The following is a 24,227-nucleotide window of genomic DNA, read 5'->3' as shown; positions in this document are numbered from 1 at the left end:
TAGACCCTTCATGATTTTGAATACCTCTTTCAAATCTCCTCGCAACCGTCTCTGTTCTAAGAACAACCCCAGCTTCTCCAGTCTATCCATGTAACCAAAGTCCCTCATCCCTGGAATCATTCTAGTAAATCTCTTCTGCACCCTCTCTAAGGCCTTCACATCTTTCCTAAAGTGCAGTGCCCAGAACTGGACCCAATACTCCAGTTGTGGCCGAACCAGTGTTTTATAAAGGTTCATCGTGACTTCCATGATGAACCTTTGTTCATTTATCCTCTTGTTTTTCAAAGCATCAGAGGGACACACGGATTTGCACATAAATATTTGAACCAATAACTCTAAATAATTCGATTAAATACAAAACAAACCAGAAAATCGTTCCATTCACTAGACAGCTGAAAAAGGGAGCAAACCAACACAAAAGCATCCAGCACAAAACCGACCATTTAAATCAGTCAATTTATTTCCAAAGCTACCACTCATGAACCAGCAACTGTTCCATCTCACTCAAACATCAACTTCTTTAGTGCTATGTTACTTTGATCCACTGATTTTGTACATACCTAAAAATTTATACAAAATAAAAAATACTTCTCAAAAGTGTTAGCTAAACTTGCCCATAAGCCTAGCTATTTTGTCTTGAAATCCCCAGAACAACTTTCCTTCAGACAACCCTGCTTCTATCTCTAGAACATGGGGCTGGGGTTGCCCTTGTGCAAGTAGTGTTTACGCCTGCATGCTCCCAATATTTCCCAGGCTCTGAGTATGTTCCACCTCAGTCTGCAGCCTGGGAGAATATCTAATCCAAACAGACTGCCATTTTTATGCCTGGCAAAACTTCTCTCCTGCTATTGCAATCGATCAAGTCAGTAGTTTGTGGAGCACAACTTAATTTCTAAAAATATCCCGTTGCCAAAAGAAATTAAGTCAGGCTACATTGTAGTAAAGTGAACTAAAAGGCATTGTTCAGCCGAGTAACAGTGATCCTGCCTGGAAGGTCTTTTGGGTCGTAACTATAATGGATTACTGGAACTGGGTACTGCACTGAATGATTATTCATGAGCAATAAACAAAATTATAATTCAGAGTTTGTTCTTAAGTTAATAATTGCCAGAGAGAAAACTAAAATATACAAACTCCCAAATTTATGTATTTATTCATTTCAGAAGCGATCTTGCTGCACCCCAGCCATAGCCCCTGGACTATTGCAGATCATATCCCAGTTCCCTAAATGTTCTCCTTCCATACAGAAATAATTATAATTCATAAAATTTATTAACAAGTGCAAGTAAAACTGAAGACAGAAAGACTTCCATTCTTGAAGCACTTAGCACATCTCTCAAACATATCAAAGTGCTCCACACAATGAATAGCTTGTAAGTGCAGCCATTTTGTGCACAGCGAGATCCACAGATGGCTATGAGATGAATGATTAGTTGACTGCATTTGGGTGGCGTCAATCGAGGGCGCAACATTGACCATGGCACGGAGTGAACGTCCCGCTCTTTTTCAATAGTGCCGCAGGATCTTGTATGTCCATCTGAACCACCGTAACTGACTGATGCAACCTTATGTAAAGTTTCATCCGAAGTACCCCACCTCTGACAATGCAGCCATGTGTCAGTATTGCACAGGAGTGGCAGCCTAGACCCACAACATTCTGACAGGGCCTAGCTGACATTATTACCCATAAAAATATTTTGCAGCTGATCTTTCATGGTGTTGCTCATGACAAATCAAGGATGCACTGTGCTGTAAGGACAGGAATAATATACTATGTAATACAAAATGTATTATTCTGCTGTTAAGGAGTAGCTGCATGTAATGTAACCTGTCCCTTTAAGACCATGAGGTCTAAGTGTTGTAAATAGGTATATCCTGAGATTAATTAAAATGCAACTGTTTAATCTACTTGTAAATCTCCAGTGGCTTTAAAAATACTTTTGATGCAGGCGATTGGCACATGCACTTCAGAGAATATTATGCCATGTAACAATGCATGGTCAGGGACAATGACTTGCAGTGACTGAATATGTCAAATTGTTTTTAAATCAGATGCTATTCTGGGGACTAAATTCCACAACTGTCCATTTTTCCATGAAAACTGTAAGTGATTGAATTCAGAATGGAATGTAGTCGCAATAATGAGTATAGGGAAAGAAGAGTTGTGATGTTCAGGAGCAGGTATGGGGAGGTCCTGGTCTTGGGTAGCATCAGAATGTGGTTCTGTTGTATTGACAGCACTGTGAAGGAAGACCTGGGATTTGGTAGCACGGGAGGGCAAAAGATTGGAATTTTGTGTTTGATTTACTGCATGCATCATATTTTAAGACTTTGTTGACCACTTTACCACAGTAAAGGGGGGGGGGGTAAAAAAAGTTACTTTTTATGTTGGGGTTTTTAAAAGCAATGTGTGTTCTAATGAGTTTAAAACAAGACAGGCATCCAGTTAATCCATATGCTAAACAGGAAGTTGCTTCTTCCCAAAGAAGAAGCAATAAGTGATTCGTAAGCACATCTGGGTCTTCAGAAAGATGACACTCACCCCTCTTGTTGGATAATCCTTAGATCTTTGTTGGTCTGTGATAGCGGGAAAAAAAAGAGGGTCAAGGCTTTTTGAGAGTCAGGGAGGCTTTTAAAAACCATGCAGGCAGGCAGTGAAGTGCTGCATAAAACTTAAAAAGACAGGAGCCTAGAGGGAGAAAGGTTCTACAGGAAACTATGCTGATGAGTGACGTCTGGCTAAGTCAAGCAAGCTGACCCAACGGAGTGTAGTGTGTTCAATATTTTTGTTCCTACTAGGAGCTAAGTTGTATCTAAGTGAATCTGCTCATATCTAGTCACCTTACTGCAGAAGAAAGCAGCTTCACTGTTTGAACCACACTTTGCTTCATCTAGTGTCAACTTCGTCTGCTGCAGAGATTGGAGACACAAATGTGCAAATGACATGTGTATCAGGTCTAAATTACATGGGGGTGTCATTGCTTGCATTATCGCATAACCTAGGAATGTAACAGATATAAGACAGTGAGAGTCAACTCCCAATAAAATTAAGATGCTCAGACCCCTTAAGGTACAACTGACCCCACTGAAGCAGAGAAGTTATCGACAACAGATTTGAATTCGTAACAGGTCAGTTCATGGAGGGATGCAGCATATGGGTTTGATACCAATGGAGATGATGGCATCATGAGGGAGGACAACATCTTTTGGGGATGATAGGCAGGTTCTAGGGTTGAGAAGCATTGTGGAGAAGTACAGGCGGTGGAGAATCCCAGGAAGTGCCAGCGCTGCGGAAGGTGCAAGGTCTGGAATGCTGAGGAGGCGCTATAGAATGTGTCAGAAATAGGGGAGGGAGAAATCTGGAAGCACTGGGGAGGTGTGACAATGTGAGAGGTTTGGGCCGGTTGGGGGGGGGGGGGCGGGTAAAGAGAGGGTTCAGTGATCTGGCAGTGCTGATGGAGTTTTTAAGGTTGTGAGGGAGAAGTATTAGAGCAGAAAGTCCCAGGCAGAACTGGGGGAGGCCCTGGGGTCTTGAACCACCACAGATGGAGTGGAAGGACAAGAGTATGTGCCTGGTGCCACCCCCAGCTACTGTTCTCAGCTTCTGCAGTGTTCCCAAGCTGTTAGCCTGGAAGCTAGCTTGAAGAAACTTTTTAACGTGCACTCCACTCCATACATGGAGTCAACAAATACAGTATTAAGTACAAACAGGGCTAAAAACAGTGCATCTCTCTGTAGCACAGTTTTAACTAAAAAAAGGTGGCATTGCCTAACTATATGAACAAAACACAACTCATGGAAATCAAAATCCTTCTGTTTGCCTGAGAAATGTTCAAAATTTATTTAATTTAGTTTTGTTTAAAAAAAAACAAATCCAAAAGATAGATAAGAAAGACAATCAATCAGAATCTCTTTCTCTCTAGATGCCGTTATATTGATGAAATATGAAACTTCACAAAATTAATTCTGCATACGGTTTTCAAATAATTTAGAAAAACTCAAAGAAACCAAAAAATATTTTTACCCCATGAGGAGATATACCTTTCCAGTGTGAGTGAGCCTACCACTCCCCTAACAGAATCCTATACATGCAAGATGGGAAATTCTGCACACACTCAACTGCACCATCTCTCTAAAGTTAATGGTGTGATAGCTGTCGATCATAATATCTTCAAGCTGTGGCCTTCAAGTAAGAACAAAGAGAAGCTACTCAAACACACAAAAGACAGCTGCATAAGCAAATTTTAAATTTAATAATGTTACTGTGAAATATATCATGTTTTATGTTTTGAAACCTTTTTTTTTTAGCCCATATGGACTCAGCTTAGGGCAAAAAAAAGTCTGAAAATCTTTTTCAAATAGGTTTCAAGCAAATTGAGTTTTTCGCCGTTTTTCTTTTATTGGTATGTTCTTCTGACTGGTCGTTTTCACAAGTCCTTAGTAGTTTCTCACTGGTAGTTTTCTAGCCACTGTCCTCGCTTTTGATTTGTACGTTCCCCATCTGCCAACTGACAGTGAAGCAAGTGTATTTGATGGGTTCCTGGAAAATACATAAAATAGTACTTTCTTTACCCACTGCAGGTAAATAAATAACTATCAGTTACATAGCTAAATCTGTTTTATGAACAATTGCTGTCCTAATCGCAAACGAAAAGTAGCTTCTGTAACCACTTAGAATGCAAATAAAATCTTCAAATTCCACTTTGAAATTGTTCACATATTTAACAGGCTGTAAACAACCATTATCGTAATCTATTTTTTGAAAAATTAACTCAGAAAAAGTTGAAGAGTTCCTGCTTTACCTTGAGGCGAATTATTGGGCTGCAACAGCAAATAAATACATGGCTGCTTTTATAAACAAACTGCATGAACAATCTACCACCCTTATGTAACTTTACGTAAGTTACCTCAGGAAAAAGTACAAGATGTCATGGTTTATATTGTCTTCAGGTTTTAAAATTTTTTTAAATTAAGATTGCCAAGTCTTTCCACTGCACTGCACAGTGGGGCTTACAAACACCAAGCCCTATCATACTTTGCTGCTTTCTGGAACAAAAATAAAGAGGGAAGGGGCTTGCTGTGATTAATGTGGCCAGCAGTCAATCAGAAGGCATTAACTAAAGAAGTGTCAGCAAACCCCAACCCCATAATTCAAGCTCCAGCCAAATACTCCACAAATCAAGACACTTTACAGGAATAGGCCTCGTAGTAAAACACCACACAGGCAAATCTGACACAAAATAAATCCATTAAGCAGAATTGTTATTTTTTGATGGGTTTTTTTTTCTGATATACGTTAGCTGTAAAACTTTAGCTGGAGAAAATTCAAACATGGCAACTTACACAAACTTGATAACTTGTTTTTTGAAAAAACAAGTTGATCTCCAGGGCATTGCACATGGGCAATCAATACCTAATGTAGCCTTCAGGTGAGTCAGGGTTGGAGATAATTGGACTAGGGCATGCAAGCATTATTCAGTCCCCATTCTGAAGATATACATTCTGTCCCAATATCTATATCTCCACTATAAATGCTTATGCCCAAATCTATAATAGAAATTGCTTACATAACCCACACCAAGTCCCGCTCACCCATCACCCCCGTGCGCACTGACCTACACTGGCTCCAAGTCCACCAATGCATCGATTTTAAAATTTTGAACCTAGTGTTCAAATCCATCCATGGCTTCACCACCGCACCTCCACCAGCTCTACAACCCTCCGAGAATTTTGCGTTCCTCCAACTCTGGCCTCTTGTGGATCTCCCACTCCCTTAGCCCCATCACCGGCGGCCAAGTCATCAGCCGTCTAGGTCCCTGGAATTCCCTCCTTATACCTCTCCACCTCGCTCTTTTACTTGAAGGCCCTCCTTAAAATCTACCTCTTCGACCAAGTTTTTAGTCACTCGTCCTAATATCTCCTTCTCTGGCTTGGTGTCAATCTTTGTCGAATTACGCTCCCATGAAGCGCCTTGGGATGGTTTCCTATGTTAAAAGGAGCTATATAAATGCAAGTTGTTGCGGTACATAAATTTAAAATGCTGTAGTTACTTCCTCCCAACAGTGGTGGTGCTGTAGGGGAGGACAGTAATAATGACGTGACAGGTTTACATAGGCAGTGTCCGTTAGAAGAGTGAACGGAGGAATTTATAACGAAAAAGTTGATAGGAAGTGCAAATAGATGAAATTTTTTTGATACAATGCCAGTCAATTTTCCGTGGTGTGGCACACGGTAAGTCGGGGGAAATAGTTACCCTCTTACCTGTCGTTAATGTCTTGGTGTTGCCATTTCTCCATCTTTCCCCTCAGCTTCTGACTCTTCTTTACTACTTCTCTCCCCTTCTTCTTACTTCTTTGACAGTCTTCGTTTCTTTGTTCCTTTCAGATGGGAAGTGGCGGGTGGTATGGCAGGAAAAAGAGCCACCAATGGCTGCAAGCTGCATTTGGGGTGGGTGCTACAGGAAACATGTGGCCCGCAGCAGCTCCTTTGTGCTTTCCCACCCCCCTCCCAGCACACTGACATTCCTATTACTAGCCCATCCTCCTCCCCTTTGAACCACCCAATCAATCCTTGTATCCTCCCTCTTGCTCCACTGTCACTCACCTCACCCTCGATCCATTCTACTGCCCACCCCCACCCCACAGATTAGGTGCCAATTGGCCCTCCCTACCCTCAACCAGTTCCTCCCCTCCTGCACTACATTCCTATCTGTTTCTCGCAGGAGGCTTTGTTTGATTTCAAAATTCAACTTGATTTTTTTTTAAATATTATTGGGAAACAAAATCTGTCTGCTTTTCTGTCTCTCACTGTTTCTTTGGGGTTAGAAATTAGAATCTCTCAAGGGTGCATGGTAAGCATTGACTTTTTCTGCCAATGAAACACTGTACAGATAATTAGTTGGCTTAAAAATTCAACTGGTATTTGTTTCTATAAACTGAAACAACATTAAATGAAGAAATCTCTATCTCTCTCTAACGTTTATAGAACAATGCAAATGCTAAAACAGGTATGTTATCAGAACACTCATTTATCTGCCTCATACACATGGCCTTTTTTTTTTAAGAAAAGAATCAAAGCACTCGGTATAAATTTTATCTCAGTGAAGCTTTTGTAATTTATCCTCTTGTTTTTTCAATATTATTTGAAGAAAAGCCACTAGATGCTACTGGAGCTGAAGAAAAATATCCCATCAATACTGCACACTGAATACTGATGCATTCTAGGAAATCACATCGCTGCACAATCCAAATTCAGCTCAGAGTTGCTGCTTTGGCAAAAATATCAAGTATAAACCCAGACTTTTGGGAGAGGTTGAAGCCTTGCCATAAAAACTTTAATGTGGGTGCTAAAAGATATTTCAATGAATAAATTTAAATGTTACTGTGAAATATACAATTCCTTGATTTTATTTTGCTTAAGCCCGTCTCATTGTGCCACCTACAGGATTGACAGGAATTGCATGGACTTAAAATGAATTATCATTTGTCCCACGTACTGAATTTAAAATATAATAGATTCGGTGCCCGCAATTGGTGCTTTTTAATAATTGACAACAGGCTCTATTTCATATATTTAATTGAGCAGAAAATGCTGGGACCCAAGAGAAAACAACCAGGCATCCTGAGGGTAATGGGGGAAAAAACACAAGAGGCCCGAGAAATTATATTTCAGGATTCTATTGAGTGGATGTGTACCAGAGCATTGGAATGTGGCCAATGTAATACCCATTTTCAAAAAGGGAGACAGAGGTAACCAGGATAATTACAGGCAAGTTAGTTTAACAAATGTGGTAGAGAAAATTTAGAATTTTTAGTTGAAGATTACTAAATATCTACATAAAGAAAATAATCAGAAGCAGCCGTCAAGGATTTCAGAAAGGAACACCGTGCTTGACAAACGTGATGGAGCTCTTTGAAGTGGTGACCGATATGGTGGTTGGGAAAATGCAGAGGACGTGATGTACATGGACTTTGAAAAAAATATTTGACAAGGTATCACACAGAAGGCTTTTGGAGAAACTTAAGGGGTATAGAATTAGGGGCAGGCTAGCAAACTGGATTAAAAACTGGTTAGAAGGGAGTAAATAGGGAGTAGGAGTAAGGGCAGTTTCTCAGAGTGCTTGAAAGTGGGTGGCAGAGTCACACAGAGTTCTGTGCTGGGACTGCTCTGTTCAATGGATATTTAAATGACTTGGATATAGTCTTAGAGGAAGTGTTGAAATACGCAGTCAACACTAAAATAGGAGACATGATAAATAATTCTGAAGACCAAAGGAAGGTGCAAAAGGATTTTTGATAAAGTGGTAGCATAGTCAAAAAAAGAAACAGATGGAATTCAATGTCAATAAATGAGAGGTGGTACATTTTTCTAAACTAAGCGATGTGGAAGAGCGGAACGATTTGGGGTTCAGGTTGGTACAACCTTCTCAAACATCCAAGATTAGAAACTTCTGGAAATACTGAGGGAACCATAGACCACCACCACCACTCCAATCTACATCATAGAATATTAAAACCATAGTTCACAGGATAGCTGCAGCATTGTCTAACAAAAGAAAGAGACAAAGCACTAAGACAAAACTATGAATATGAAAAAAATCTCAAAACAGAATAAATGTTCCAAACAATGTAAGCAGAGTTTATGGATGACCATCCTTCTGAAATGTGTGCAGTCATTGGATTTGATCAGTAGTTGAACAGCAGGCCAAACAGCCACAACAGCTTAAAGATAGAGCATCCAGTCAGGACTCCTAATAATTAAACTATTAGAAAGGATCAACATACCCTTGTTTGTTTTTTTTTAAAAATAAATCTACAGCCACTTTTATAGTGGTGCTCGTTAAGGTTGGACTCTCGGAGTCCAGCTCCTGCAAGCTAGCTACCATTACACCATTAAATCCAGTTCCCTCATCTCAGTGGCAGTATTATGCACCCAGCATTTTGTGTGGCTACATTTCTGCAGCTGGGACCCAAATTTAGTAGTGCCAATGCTAGGAGCTGACTCATAGGTGCCTGTCTCCCAGAATCGAACGTGTATAAACGCAACTATTTTTGCTCATTGTTGAGTGTTTACAAATATTTACTGGTAGATGCCCACGGAGGTCAAATTAAACATATAATTCAAAAGACACAATTGCAGAAACACCCTCTATTAAAGCCTTACACCTACTGTGTTAATTCAGCAATTTATTTCGTAAATCAAATTGACTGAAGATAAAGTACTGCAACACCACAGGTTCCATTCAGGAGTCCCACCAAAAGCAAACATTCTATGCTGTTAGATTAGAAAAAATCCTGGCTAACTACATTAGGCTTTTTGGAGTCTGGATAGAAACTTTCCAGTATTCCATCACAAATACTGACAAATGATCCACTTTAATATTTAACTTGTACTTAGTAAGAAGCATTTCTCAGGAGGCCTTAATTCTTTACTTCAACAATCTCTAATTAACTAAAACATTAGGTAACTGGAATAATCCATTTTTAACCTGAGCTGCTATTAATATTCCTTCAGCTGAAATAAACATCCAAATACTTGAATACAATGTTAAAAAAGGCAGAAAAAAAAAGTGTCTTTAAAACCCAGCTCTCTACCCAACTTTTTTGTCAGCTCTTTTAGCGCCCATACAAAGGTTAGGTCTCCATTCCTTTCTCACTCTGAAAAGTGCCGTGGGACATTTTTTTACACCAAAACTCTACAAAAAGAAAGCTGTTCTTGTTATTGTTAAAAAGAAAACAAAAAAATCTGTTTCCTAAACACTGTTTCACCTTGACTAATTGTCACCACCCATTCGAGAGGGCTGCCAATGGCTCAGTGTAGTAAAGCAGTTTTCAATTGCGATAAAATCAGGTGGGCAGACATGTTCCTCATAAAAGGAGGCATTATCAGCGGGTCCTAAGTTTTATCCACACGTTTCTCATCTCAGGAGATGGGTCTTCCTCATCTGTACCTTTCAGCTCATCTTAGCTCAATCGTCTAGAATAGGTCCTTACAGGCACCCTATCATGGTATCCAACTGTTTTTCAAAATCGCTATAATATTGACTCTCTTACGTTAGATTCTGTAAGAACAAGGCCCATAAGCTGGCTCCGACTGTTTGCACTGTTAATTCCAGATTAGCCCACCAGAAGACTCAAGGACACGTGAAAATCTGGATGTACAGTCTGATGCCGGGATGAGGAAGCTATACAAATGGCAGAAGCACGGGGGCCTTCCAGAATCCAAACTGAAGCAGTACCAAGATAAAAGCGCCATTAAACGATTCCTGGCTTTTTGCCTCCAGTATTCTTCCCTGAAAGCCGTTCCATGTATTGACCACTCTGTGTGGAGAAAGTCCTGGCATCACTGCTCAATTTGCCTTTTAAGAAATAAGAGCAGGAGTAGGCCATATGACCCCTCGAGCCTGCTCCGCCGTTCAATAAGATCATGGCTAACTTTCGACCTCAACTCCACTTTCCCACCCGATCCCCTTAGATTACAAAAATCTATCGATCTCGATCTTGAATACACTCAACGACTGAGCATCCACAGCCCTCTGGGTTAAAGAATTCCAAAGGTTCGCCATCCTGAGTGAAGAAATTTCTCCTCATCTCAGTCCTAAATGGCCAACCCCTTATCCTGAGACTATGTCCCCTAGTTCTAGACTCTCCAGCCAGGGGGAAAACAGCCCTCTCAAAATCTTATATATTTCAATGAGATCATCTCTCATTCTGCTAAACTCCAGAGTATGGGCCCATTCTACTCAATCAATCCTCATAGGACAACCCTCTCATCCCAGAAATCAATCTTGTAAACCTTCATTGCCCCACCTCTAAGGCAAGTATATCCTTACGTAGATAAGGAGACCAAAACTGTACACAGTAGTCCAGGTGAGGTCTCACCAAAACCCTGTACAACTGTAGTAAAGCTTCCTTACTCTTGTCCTCCAACCCCCTTGCAATAAAGGCCAAAATGCCATTTACCTTCTTAATTGCTTGCTGTACCACCATATTAACTATTTGTGTTTCTTGTACGAGGACACCCAAGTCTCTCTGACCACCAACAGCCAATAGTTACTCACCATTTAAAAGATATACTGTTTTTCTATTCTTCCTACCAAAGTGAATAACCTCACATTATACTCCATCTGCCACCTTCTTGCTCACTCATCTACCTATCTATATCCCTTTGCAGACTGTGTCCTTACAGCTTACTTTCCCACCTAGCTTTGTATCGTCAGCAAACTTGGATACATTTCACTCGGTCCCTTCATCTGTCAAGCCCTCAGAATCTTATACTAGTGTGAAAGGAAATGACAGAGGGTGATCTGATCCAAGCATAAGATAGCAAATCTGTCGAGAGAGAAAAAAAATAGGTGTGGCAAGTCCCTGCAGTATTCTGTCTTCTCCCCACATGCTAAGACACGGAACCTAATTTCATTAGGCAAAATGAACTCTGCTAGAATTCAGACCAAGCAAGGCCTGGCCTTGACTCTATCACTCAAATGACTGAGGAACCTGATCTGCCAGTCAAATCAGAGGAAGAGAACAGATACTGAACTGAAAAGGTAAGAGAATGCAAGAGAAGGGGAAAAAAAGCAAAAAAGACAACAAATAAGCAAAGAAAAAGAAAGAGTCTCAATTCTTAAAATGAAACAAACATTTTAAACAGTAAGCTTAGATGGTCAATTACTTAATGGTTAACAAAGTACACCAACAACCCAGTGAGTCCCTGTCACCATGCATTCTCTTATCATGTCAGTTATAGTAACAAATGACAACGATTCTATCTTGCACAAGACGGTGAGTCTCATATTTCTGTATATGACTCTTTGCCAAAGAAACATGGTCAGACTGGAGGTGGATGAGAACACACAATCATGGTTCAATCAGAGCAAAGTACATTTTGTCTAGTACAGTAACTAGAGATTTCCTTTACTACAAACGAATGTTCTAGAAAATGACATGGACGTATCTTTTTCAAAACAATACTTATATTTTCCAGATTGTTAGATCTAAAATTTTTACGAGCAGCAATTCTATCGTAGACAAACTCCAAGCAAAGCATACCGCTACATAACAGTAAAAAGGGATAGCTTGCAAACCAGGAGTGGGCACTCATACATCATGGCAAGAGCTTGAAATTCATACATCCCTGCCCAATACCTCAATTTTTAAGAGTGATACTGCTGGTGGGGTACTGTTCAGTATATTCCTTTTCATTGTTAAAAATATTTGGCAGATTCTCCATCTACACATTTGTCACAACTGGATTGCATTCTGCATATTTTGTTCTACTCTTAAGAAAAGCTGCTATAAAACAATGAAATTAATAAGTTAATACATTTGGTATACAAAAAGATTTTTTGTGTTGCAGCTTGGGACACAGAAGCACAACAAAAACTCTATGTAATCTACAGAGTAAGTTAACTGGTTTGGACTAACTGCACAAACCCAAAATCACAAGTCGCTACAGGAGGCAGAAAACCTCCATCAAAGAATGCCTGCACAGAATCGGAACAAACACATTTATTTATTCCATAGCAGTATATATTCAATCACCTGAATGCAGAGGGTCAGATAATAAATGAATGGAGAAGTCAAATCAATCGCTCAGCAAGTCTCTCAGTTCAAGAGAAATTTAGTACGAGAACTTGTGACTGATAAAATGGGAGGTGGGGCCAAATCAAAAAAAGAGAGGAAGAAAACAAAAATGCGAAATGTTTAGTTCAGGAACCATCCTACTTAAACTGACTTACTTCTAAGAAACTGTCACTGCTAGTGCTAACGTGAGTATTATGCAGTACTGCAAAAGATGTACTATCCATTGTTGTCAATCATTTAAAAAGATATCTGAAGCTAGAAAAGGCACATTTGCAAACTTGTGAATGCCAAAATAGTATAATTTTACTAATTACTTTGTTTTAAATGACTGCACCATGTTATCATCCACAAAAAAGAGAAATAAATCCCTTTGTCTTTCATTGAGCTAAATATCCAGAAATTATATCTGTCCAAATTAACTTGTATTGATATAATCTTTAATGTTACTGGGTGCAAAATCCAAAAGAATAATTCCTTTATCTTTTGCTGAGCTAGACAGAGGTCCTGGAAAAATCAGGCATCAATTTCCTTTATTTACATATTCACCCATACAACTTTTAAGTCATCAACCACTGGCCTGGAGAAAGCAAAATGCCACTGTTTCAGCTATTTTGTTTGTTCATCATGTGCAATACAACTTCAGCAGTCTTCAACCTGGTACCAATAATGTGAAAGAATTTACCCTCAAGTTCAACCTTTAATTTGATAGGTGTGTGTATGTTTGTCTCATGCTATACATCACATGATGTCCATTAAGTGCCCAGTCAGTCCTGCACATTCTTTCATTCCAGACACTATAAATACCCACAGTACAGTGTATAAGTCTATGTTAATAAGCATTTGGTCTGGAAGACCAATGTAATAAATGTAATCAACAAATTCTGCATTAAAATATCTAAATCCCCATTATGTAAATAACATGAAATCCAGTGCACAACTCACCTATGCTTTTCATGACCCAAGATAGGACTTGTATACTGGTGCGATCAATCTTTTTCTGGGCCAGCGTACAAGTTCAATGTGCAACTTTTACACCATCTGTTTTCAAATTGTTGTTCACAGGATCATCAGATTTTTGTTTGTTCATGGACAGACATAATGTGAGCAGAGTGTCACAAGAATTCCACATTCTATATTTCTTCTGTATTTGCCACTTAGTAGCAAATTAATTCCACTATTATTTAATAAAGTACGTCATCTGCAATGATATCACTGTTTTCCTTTTGGTTAGCTAACACTGTCCTCAGGAAATCAGAACACAGAATCCTTGAGAATATGTTAATACTTAAAGGGGAAAGGTGAAATTGAAAACATAAGTTAATAAATTATCTGGATTTGTAATTATACAGTTAAACTGGGCTCTCATTTCCTTTTGTTGTGTTCTCTATCAATCATCAGGAATATTCAAAATCAAATACATGTCAAAACAATGTTTACTTTGATTCTGGTGAAATTTGCAACTCCAAATGCATACCACATACAGTGGATAATATGCAATTCTATTCAATAGGATCTCTTCTCCAATTGTGGTAACTATTTTGATGTGTGACGAAAGTAATGAACATTAGAATTTCTCTCCCTTTTTCCCTTCGTATATCCACATGCAGCACATCTTCTCAGGTTAGGGGCAGTTTGAAAACCCTGAGCCCCCTGCCAATACTGCTCTACTGGATTTCCACCCAGTCTTCAATCTTCCCTCCCCCCAATCTTGCTTGAAGTGCCTAATGTTTGCTCTCTACCCCACAAGAGCACAATTGAGAAGAGGAGTTCACCATATAGAGAACAAGCACAAACCCATTTTCTACCATTCTGTGATGCACTTGTTGGATTCAGTGCCACCACCCTTTGCAGTCTTGGAAAGTTCAATTTGAAGTCATTTCTCACGTGCATACGTTAGGTTAAAAAAAAACTATCACTTCCATATACCTAAAAACACTAATTTTACCTACAAGTGTAAGCAGCATGTCACTGTACTTCCCAATTACACGGCCAACTTCCATTCTATTTTGGCAACACAGACAATGAAATACTGTATGACCTACAACTACAGATCACAAGCTTAGCTGATAGGAAACAAAGTGTAAATGTATTCATGTACTTTATAAAAAGGGACCACGAGTAATTTCTTTGTTTTAACCAAGTTCCAAGTTAAATGCTTAACAACTTGTATTTATATGGCATCTTTAATGCAAAAAGAATGTCCCAGTCACTTGAGAGGCGTAATCAGACAAAAATGGACACCAAATCAAAGGCAGAGATATTAAAAGGGGTGATCAAAAGCTTGGTCAAAGAGGTGTGTTTTAAGGAAGAGAGGGCGGAGGAGGGGTTTAGGGAGGGAATTCCAGAGCGTAGAGCGTGGATGGCTGAAGGCACGGCCACCAATAGTGAAGGGAGTGGGGGACCAGAAGCCAATGTAGGTCAGGGAAGATGGGTGAGCGGGACTTGATTTTAAAATCGCTCCACCATTGGTAGCCGTGCCTTCAGCTGCCTAGGCCCTAAGTTCTGGAATTCCCTCCTTAAACCTCTCCGCTTTTCCCTCCTCCTTTAAGACGCTCCTTAAAACCTACTACCTGTCCTAATGTCCCCTTATGTGGCTCGGTGTCAAATTTTGTTTGATAACGCTCCCGTGAAGCGCCTTGGGACATTTTACTACGTTAAAGGTGCTATATTAATGCAAGTTGTTGCTGATGTGGGATAGGATGTAGGCAGCGGAGTTTTGGATAAGCTGAGGCTGGCCACGGGAGCATTGGAATCGTCGAGTCTGGAGGTGACAAAAGCATGGATGAAGGTTTCAGCAGCAGAGAGGCTGAGGGGTGGAAGCGGAATTGTTATGAAGCTGTAAGTAGATGGTCTTTGTGATGGAAAGGATATGGAGTTGTAGCTCCGCTCAGGGTCAAATAGGGCACCACAGTTGTGAATAGTCTGGTTCAACCTGAGGCAGCAACTGTTTTAGTAGTAAGCACTCCCTGCCTGTGTATTTGTTTGTTAAGAGTTTATGAATTCCTTATACAAGTTAAGAGTAGGACTGAAAATTTGTCTTGGTGCACGTTTTCATCCCACTTTCCAGCACTTGGTCCGCAGCCTGTAGGTTACGGCACTTCAAGTGCACATCCAAGTACTTGCTAAGTGAGTTGAGGGTTTCTGCTTCTACCACCCTTTCAGGCAGCGAGTTCCAGACCCCCTCAGCCCTTGGTGAAAAAAATTTCTCTTCAGCTCCCCTATAATCCTTCCACCAATTACTTTAAATCTATGCCCCCTGGTCACTAACCCTTCTGCTAAGGGAAATAGGTTCTCCCTATCCACTCTTTCTAATCCGGTCTTAATTTTATATACACCTCAATTAAATCTCCCCTCAGCCTCCTCTGTTCCAAAGAAAACAACCCCAGCCTATCCAATCTTTTCTCACAGCTAAAATTCTCCAGCCCTGGCAACATCCTTGTAAATCTCCTCTGTACCCTCTCTACCACAATCACATATTTTCTGTTATGTGGTGATCAGAACTGTTTGCTGTACTCATGCTATGGTCTAACCACATCTAGCGTAACCTCCCTACTCTTCTATTCTATGCCTCGGCTAATAAAGGAAAGTATCCCCTATGCCTGCTTAACCACCTTATCTACCAGCCCTGCTACCTTCAGGGATCTGTGGACATGCACTCCAAGGTTGCTTAGTTCTTCTACACCTCAGTATCCTCCCCTTTATTGTGTATTCCCTTGCCTTTAATGCCCTCCCCAAATGCATTACCTCACACTTCTCTGGAATGAATTCCATTTGCCACTTTTCTGCCCATCTGATCAGTCCATTGATATCTTCCTGCAGTCTACAGCTTTCCTCCTCACTATCAACCACACGGCCAATTCATGTATCATCTGCAAACTTCTTGATCAAGCTCCCCACATTCAAGTCCAAATCATTAATATATACCACAAAAAGCAAGGGACCTACTAGTGAGCCTTATGGAACCCCACTGGAAACAGCCTTCCAGTCGCAAAAACACCCGTCAACCATTACCCTTTGCTTCCTGCCACTGAGCCAATTTTGGATCCAACTAGCCACTTTCCCTTGAATCCCATGGGCTTTTACTTTTTGGACCAGTCTGCCACGTGGGACCTTGTCAAAAGCCTTGTTAAAATCCATGTACACTACATCAAAAGCATTACCCTCATCAACCCTCCTTGCTCCCTCTTCAAAAAATTCAATCAAGTTAGTCAGACATGAACGTCCCTTAACAAATCCATGCTGACTGTCCTTGATTAACCTGTGCCTTTCTAAATGACGATTTATGCTGGCTCTCAGAATTGATTCCAATAATTTGTCCACCACCAAGTTTAGACTGACTGGCCTATAATTACTTGGTCTATCTTTTTCTCCCTTTTTAAACAACGGTACAATGTTAGCTGTCCTCCAATCCTCCAGCACCATGCCAGTAGCCAGAGAGGAATGGAAAATGATGGTCAGAGCCTCTGCTATTTCCTTCTTTGCTTCTCTTGACAGCATGGCATACATTTCATCCGGGCCTGGTGATTTATCTACTTTCAAAGATGCTAAACCCTTTAATACTTCCTCTCTCACTACATTTATCCCATCCAACATTTCACACTCCTCCACCTCCTCAACTACAATCTCTGCATCATCCCTCTTTTGTGAAGACAGATGCTAAGTATTCATTAAGAACCATACCCACATCTTCTGCCTCCACATAGGTATCTTTCTGGTCTCTAATAGGCCTTTTCTCTTTCCTTAGTTATCCTCTTGCTCTTTATGTATTTATAAAACATTTTTGGGTTTTCTTTAATTTTACTTGCCAGTATTTTTTCATGCCTTCTCTTCGCTTTCCTAAGTTCCTTTTTAATTTTACCCCTGCACTTTCTATACTCCTTTAGGCTTTCTGCAGTATTGAGCTCTATGTAAAATAATGCAGCAGCACTACACGGGTCTCTGTTTAGCTGATTCACAGCAAAAGGGAGTCAGCAAATCCATCAAAGGGGGGGGGGGGGGGAATCACTACTGATGGTTTCAGTCTCTCTGGTTTCTTATTTTTACTTCCATTTTTTTTTCTTGTCAACTTAATGCATTTTTTAAAATATTTTGTTTCAACTTTATATTTTCAATTAAACATTTTCCTTGAAAGCAAATATTGAAATTGCAGCTCAGTGTTCCAGTGATGTGTGTTGAAGAGGTACATGATTATCCCTCACGCTGCAACATTATTTTTACAAGGGACTACGCATAATTCATTTGCAACTGCAGCTGGAAATAAAAATAGTCTTACGAGGTATGTCAAGAGGGAGCAAAACTCTATTGCTTTGTAATAATATCCTTCAAAATTGTAACCTGTTGAACTGATAAGCACTGGGCACTCTTGAACATGTATACATCCTCAGCACCACATCCAGAGACTTGTCGCTTTTGAACATCAGATGCAAAAACCTTTAATTCACCGATTCTCCTCTTCCTCCCTTTTCTGCACATGACTAGTTAATTTGTGTCTTCTTTCCTGATGAGATTCGAAAATGGTCCCTTCTAACACAACAGCTTTCTTAGGAAACCAATGGACTGTGTGTTCAATTGATAATACAATGTTAGATATTATGCAACATAAACAATTATGTTTTATTTGACTTCACTACTCCAAAAGGGTGACCATGTCTCAATTTTATGAATGTTATACCATTTGCTGCATATCTGCAATGTGAAAATTTTGCCAATAAAATGTTTCGAAAAAGGAATGCGATCACAAAAATTTACAACCTGAACAATGACAAATACTTCAAATATTCCCATTTTGTAAAGATCTCATGCTCAGTGACATATGACTGGGTGATCATTTCACACAAGGTGGTAATAATACCCACTATTATCTACTGCTATGATCTAGTAGCAATTCTATTAAAACTTCTAATTCAGGATCCTTACAAATCAGCAAATGCCTTCAAACCTCCATTCTCAGCAGTGTCCCAAAAAGTTCCATTATTATGCTGTACCATTAAATTTAACAATATTTGTGTTATAATATCTGATGACCTCTGTAACATGATCAATTCTGAACAGTCCTAGGAATTACGCTAATTGAAAAGTCATCACATTACAGTGTGACAAGAAACTTGGCCTGTAACACAGGGCTTGCTTATAATGTTATCTGTATGAAGATAGAACTATCACATGTTTGTAACCATGCTGTAACATCAATGCCAAAAATATTTTAGTTAGCCAGACTGGTGTCTTGGACAAATACAATCATTTTTTTTTTAAATTAGATTTGTGGCTCGCCAAACTTGTTTCCCTGTATATATTGCACAAATTCCAATCTACAACAACAACTTGCAATTGTACAACGCCTTGAACATAGAAAATATCCCAAACATTTTACAGGAGGGTGGAAAAAAGATATAGAATAAAGGAAGGAACAGACAATGAGCCTTAGGTGCAAACACTAGGAGCAGTGACTTGGTTGATAAGGTGGGTTTTAAAAAGGTTTTTGGGGGCTCGGGAGAGAAATGGAGAGGTGGAGGCATTTAAGGAGGGAGTTTCAAAGAGTAGGGTCTGACAGAGCTGAAAACTGCCACCAAATGGTACCATGGAGGGCGGAGTGGATGAACAAAAGGCCAAAGTCAGAGATTATAAGGGTGCAGGAAGGAGTATAGGCCGGAGGACAGGAAGGGGCAAGACTACAGAGGGATTTGAAGATGAGACTTTTAAATTCAATTTGTTGAGGGACAGGGAGCCAATATAGATCAGCAAGGATGATGCACAACCGGGACGTAGGGTCAAAGTACAATCTGATGGAGTTCTGGAGAAGCCAACATTCCTATAGAAAAATACATGGCAACACAAATGGCACATGGGGGGGGGGGGGGGGGTGAAAAAAAAGAGAAATTGCTTCTGTAAAAGCCACCTCCCTCTCCCAAACAATCCAGGCTAGTGAGATTCATATTGGTGCCACTTCCTTTAAACACACAGAATAATTTTCAGTATCCTTGGAATTTACAACTGCATTTTTACATTTCTTACAATTAAAAAAGTTACTAAAAATTCACACACTGTACAAACAGCAGTGTGACTTCCAACAAGTCTATAATGATTAATCATTCGTAATTTTACAATTCATGGTTCCAATCCCCTAACGGCTCAATTAGTTTATCTAGTTGAGCCATACAGACCAAAGGGGAGTCGGTTTGATGCAGATTCAGCAACCATGCCAATAGGGGGAAACTTCATCACCCGAGACTTGAGATGAAATGTGCATGTGGATCGTGTGAAGATAGGTTAGCCTTAGCTGTGATGCACTGTGCAGTAACATACATAGTCAACACTCACTGTCAAAGCTCATATGAATAATGGACCCAAAGGGTACTCAGCACCATTGAACCATGCCCTTTAGGAGAGGAAGAGAGGGAATAAAATTGCCAAAGAAATCTAGCAAAATAAAACATTCATGGCTCCACTGTCAGGAGACTATAATTGGGTGTTGTCTTTCTATTAATTGGAATAACCTCTGCAATTAATTTATCTTCACCTTTTTAATATTAAGGTGAATTTTTTGTGCTCATCAAGATAAGGAATGTGAGTGCTGAGGTATGGAATGCTTTTCCTCTTTTCAGTGTCAACATCAAGTAGTTCCAAGTCAGGTATCTCCCATGTAAGAAAGTGTAATATTTTTCCTAAAATAGCTCAACAATCTGTTTTCACCGCAGCCTCAGAAGAGCACCATAACTGCACAAGTGTGAAATTCAATTTCCTTATAGCAAACATTCATATTGCCTCTCTGAGTGCAGTTTGTGCTATGGCCTCTTTAATAAGAGTTAGATGAACACTGGCTAAATTTGTTTCATTACAGCCAGCAAACAGAATTGACTTTCATCCCATCAATACGGATTGATCTTGGGAGGTAAAAGAATAATACACAAACCTAGTGTGACAACCGAGAGCTGGTGCTGTGTCCAGTTTCTGATCCAACACAGTCAGCTTCAAGAACAGTAAGTAATGAGGCCTGGCTAAGGCAAGTGTTGGCAGAGCCAAAGGCAGAAACAGGAGGAAACTGATCTCAGTGGTACACTCAGCATTATAGTCACAAATTTGTTGTCATGGCTGTTAAGAGATTTTTGAATATGAAACTTATAACACTGATAGTGAGGTAATAAGACTATAAATAAATTATATTAAAGCAGTCACTATCATAATAGACAACATGGTATTCATTACTTTTAAAATTGCAAACAAAAGTCTGCAGCATGCTAGCAGGAAAGTTACAATTTATAAATTTAAGTTAAGACATCACAATAGTATAGTACCTGCAAATAATTCCCTATGCTATGATGCTAACAACTTTCATTCCCTAACCACTCATCACTAAGCAAGATTATTTACAACTGCTTCCATAATATTAACAGACACCAATGAAGATATATAAATTATTTGATAAAGTAACATGTTTCAGAGGGTATGAATGGCCTATTCCTATGTTTCAATGGTAAAGCACCCTTGTGACATATACAGAAGTGCTGTAAATCAGCAAAACAGATACTGATTACCAGTAGCAACTCTCTTTTCCTATCATCTGAGCCTATTATGTCCTTATTTCATGTCATAATGTTGACCAGGCATCCTTTGCTTCCAGCCAGATTGTGGAGCCACACACACAAAAAAAAAAATTCAGTGAACATAATTCAGGCAGCAACCAGAGGTATAAAATTACTTAGGAAAATCCTGCAAAAAGTAAAAAATCTGTACACCATAAGGGGAAAAAATTTAATCTGACTGCATGTACATGGCTGTAAATTTCTTCTGTGTTATTGCCTTGTAACATACTTGTAGCCATTATTTATTTAGTTGCTAAATTATTCCCAGCTTCCACACTACATAAAATACAAGCTGTCCTATACATAAGTTAGTAAACTACTCTGGGAAGAACTTGCAATAATACCTCAACTATCATGTAATTTTGTGTACCTGCAGGGTAAACATCAGTCAGTTGCAATATCTTGAGTTTCATATCATATCATCTTACCCACGAAGAATTCAAAAAAGCCTTTTTTTTAAAAAAAAGTGCATAACACAATGTCCAATACCTCAAATAGGACGAGAAGACTGTAAAGTAAGCTCAGGATGCTGCTGGCATTCATAAAGTACTCAAAGCTCATTATGCCCCAAACAGAAGTCAACTTGAATTAGTAATCATGTATCATATATTCCATACCTGTATCATAACTAAAAATAAAGACCGCTACCATTATTTATTTAACACTGTCCCTTCAAATTGACCACAAACTAGCTGCACTAGAAGGTCCTTACTAAAATGTCTGCGTAGAGTAGAACAGGTGTAATTCAGGTGAACACCACTGGATACGGGATTCACTGAATGATACTTGGAAAACCTGCCAACAATTCGCCGTTATATTCTGGGCATGCATTCCAATTTACAAATACTTTACTATCCCAGCTTTGCGTATAGACAAAAAAAAAATCTGCTCATTTCCACACAACTGCTGCCAGGCAAGCTGAAACCGTGTGGCTCTGCTATGGGGTTTTTTTTTTCACACCCACCCCACCGCCGCCCGCTTTTCTTTGACAGACTGCGCTTCAAGGCCTAGTCTGCTCCGTCTGTCATGATAATAAGAAACCAGCAAAGACCCTCCTGCTTCGTTAGCAGTGACCGTGAGGAAGCCTCTCATCGCCAGAGGCAAGATCCCCCCCCCATATATCATCTCTCTTTCCCCCCCTTCAATCGCCCGCCCGCCCACCGCTGACAGACCGGAGACACGGGGGGGGAGGGAGGGAGGGAGGGGGGGGGGGGGGGGGGAAGGAGGTCGGGGAAAGGGGCCCACACACCGACTTCCAAACACAACCCACCTGTGGATTTCTTTTCTTTCGGCATGTCGCCCCCTTTTTTTTTGTTTTGGTTTGTTTTTTTTTTGTCTGGAGCGGTGTGACACAGAACCAAACTGCTTCGGGTGGTACGTACCACGGCCTGCCCGGTTGATATTGTTTTTTTTAATCCTCTCTCTCTCTCTCTCACAACTGGTCTCCAAGCCAACAAGCCCCCGTCTGCCTGTCGGCTTCACAGCGACCGCCGCGCAACCTAGCTTGATCCTGTGGCCCCGCCCCCACCACCTCCACCACCTCCAATCGGAGGGGGAGGGCGGAGACGCTTCAACCTTTCCCTCGACACCCATTGGTTGAGCGAGCTGTCAATCACTCTAACCGCCGCACCCCCCGATGAGAGGAGGGGGGGGGGGAAAAAAAGCGTCAAGTTAGGTTGCGCGCTGCTGGCTGGCGCCCCGCCGTCGCAAGTTTTCGGGGCCGACGCGCAAATGATAATAATAATTTTCCTTTTGTATGATTGATCATTTGTGACAAGAAAAAAAAAAGGATTAAACGCCACAGAAATGTGAATGCGGCTGGTTACGCGCTAATGTGTGTGCGTGCACCCCGCGGAACTATTTGAAGCGCTCACGGCTAGTTTGAGGGGGAGGGGGCAGGCAGGGGCTTAAAGGCGCTTCCGGGTCAAGGGTTGAGACGGCTGGTTCAGTTCGGCGGAGCGGTCGCTTAGCAACGGCGTGGGCGGGGAGTTTGAAATGATGCTGAGGCGTTGGGTGGCAGAGGCCGCGGCTCACGGTGGGCAATGGCGCAGGGCAGGCTGCGGTACAGGTTGCTGATCGTTGTGCTGGTGATGACCCCGCCCGCCTTGGGAAGTAGGTATTTAAATAACTCATTATCCCTCCTGCCTAGAGGGATTCATTACTTATTTTTGGTTTTGCTCCTCCAGGTCAACAGGCACAACAAGATGTGAGTAGGCCATTCAGCCCCTCGTGCCCGCTCCGCCATTTGATAAGATCATGGCTGATCTGTGATCTAACTCCATATACCCGCCTTTGGCCCATATCCCTTAATACCTTTGACGTGGAGATGCCGGTGATGGACTGGGGTGGACAAATGTAAGGAATCTTACAACACCAGGTTTTCGTCCAACAGTTTTGTTTGAAAATCACAAGCTTTCCTCCTTCGTCAGGTGAGTGAGGGTTCTGGGTGAAGAAATTTCTCCTGAATTCCCTATTGGATTTACTATTGACTATATTTATGACCGCTAGTTTTGGTCTCCCCCACAGTGGAAACATATTCTCTACCTCTACCCTATCTGAACCCTCACTCACCTGACGAAGGAGGAAAGCTTGTGATTTTCAAATAAAACTGTTGGACTATAACCTGGTGTTGTAAGATTCCTTAATACCTTTGGTTGCCAAAAAGCTATCTATCTCAGATTTAAATTTAGCAATTGAGCTAGTTTGGTTGCAAATAATCTTTAGTGAGTTTCGACACCGAGTCTCGGCACACTCGCTGTCTTAAGTCGTACAGAGGAACAAACGATATTACCCGCTTTTTGCTCTGGATGGAGAACGTATCGTTGGTTGATTCTTTCATTCCTGTCTCTCTGTCTACAAATTGTGATGGAAAGCTTAAGGTTTTTATAGGGCTCTAGTCAGGCACAGACATCGATTAAAAGGGGTTGTTTTTCAGTTTCCTAACTGATCCATTGTTTTGTTTGTTTGTTGATATAGGCTACTCTCTGATTGGGGAGACCACTCATTCAGTCTTATTCAGCGTTCCTTGCTAACCAGAGACCTCTCCCTTACTGACAAAGCTTTTTCT

At 40.6% G+C, this 24,227-nt stretch overlaps 1 protein-coding gene across 2 annotated transcripts in view; it reads right to left on the bottom strand.

Moving 5' to 3' along the window:
• Positions 1 to 22,789, bottom strand: part of LOC137324777 (ADP-ribose glycohydrolase MACROD1-like) — an 812,403-nt gene extending 789,614 nt beyond the window's left edge. The window contains exon 1 of one of the 2 annotated variants that reach the window (XM_067989466.1): positions 22,431 to 22,789. In XM_067989466.1, the coding sequence (XP_067845567.1) occupies positions 22,431 to 22,455 (25 nt within the window). In that variant the 5' untranslated portion in view covers positions 22,456 to 22,789. The remainder of the gene's footprint in view (positions 1 to 22,430) is intronic. The other variant, XM_067989467.1, reaches the window with a different exon arrangement.
• Positions 22,790 to 24,227: the final 1,438 nt, after the last annotated feature.

This window comes from Heptranchias perlo, chromosome 8, assembly GCF_035084215.1.
Source record: "Heptranchias perlo isolate sHepPer1 chromosome 8, sHepPer1.hap1, whole genome shotgun sequence".
Classification (NCBI taxonomy): domain Eukaryota; kingdom Metazoa; phylum Chordata; class Chondrichthyes; order Hexanchiformes; family Hexanchidae; genus Heptranchias; species Heptranchias perlo.
This window is presented reverse-complemented; position numbering and strand designations above follow the sequence as displayed.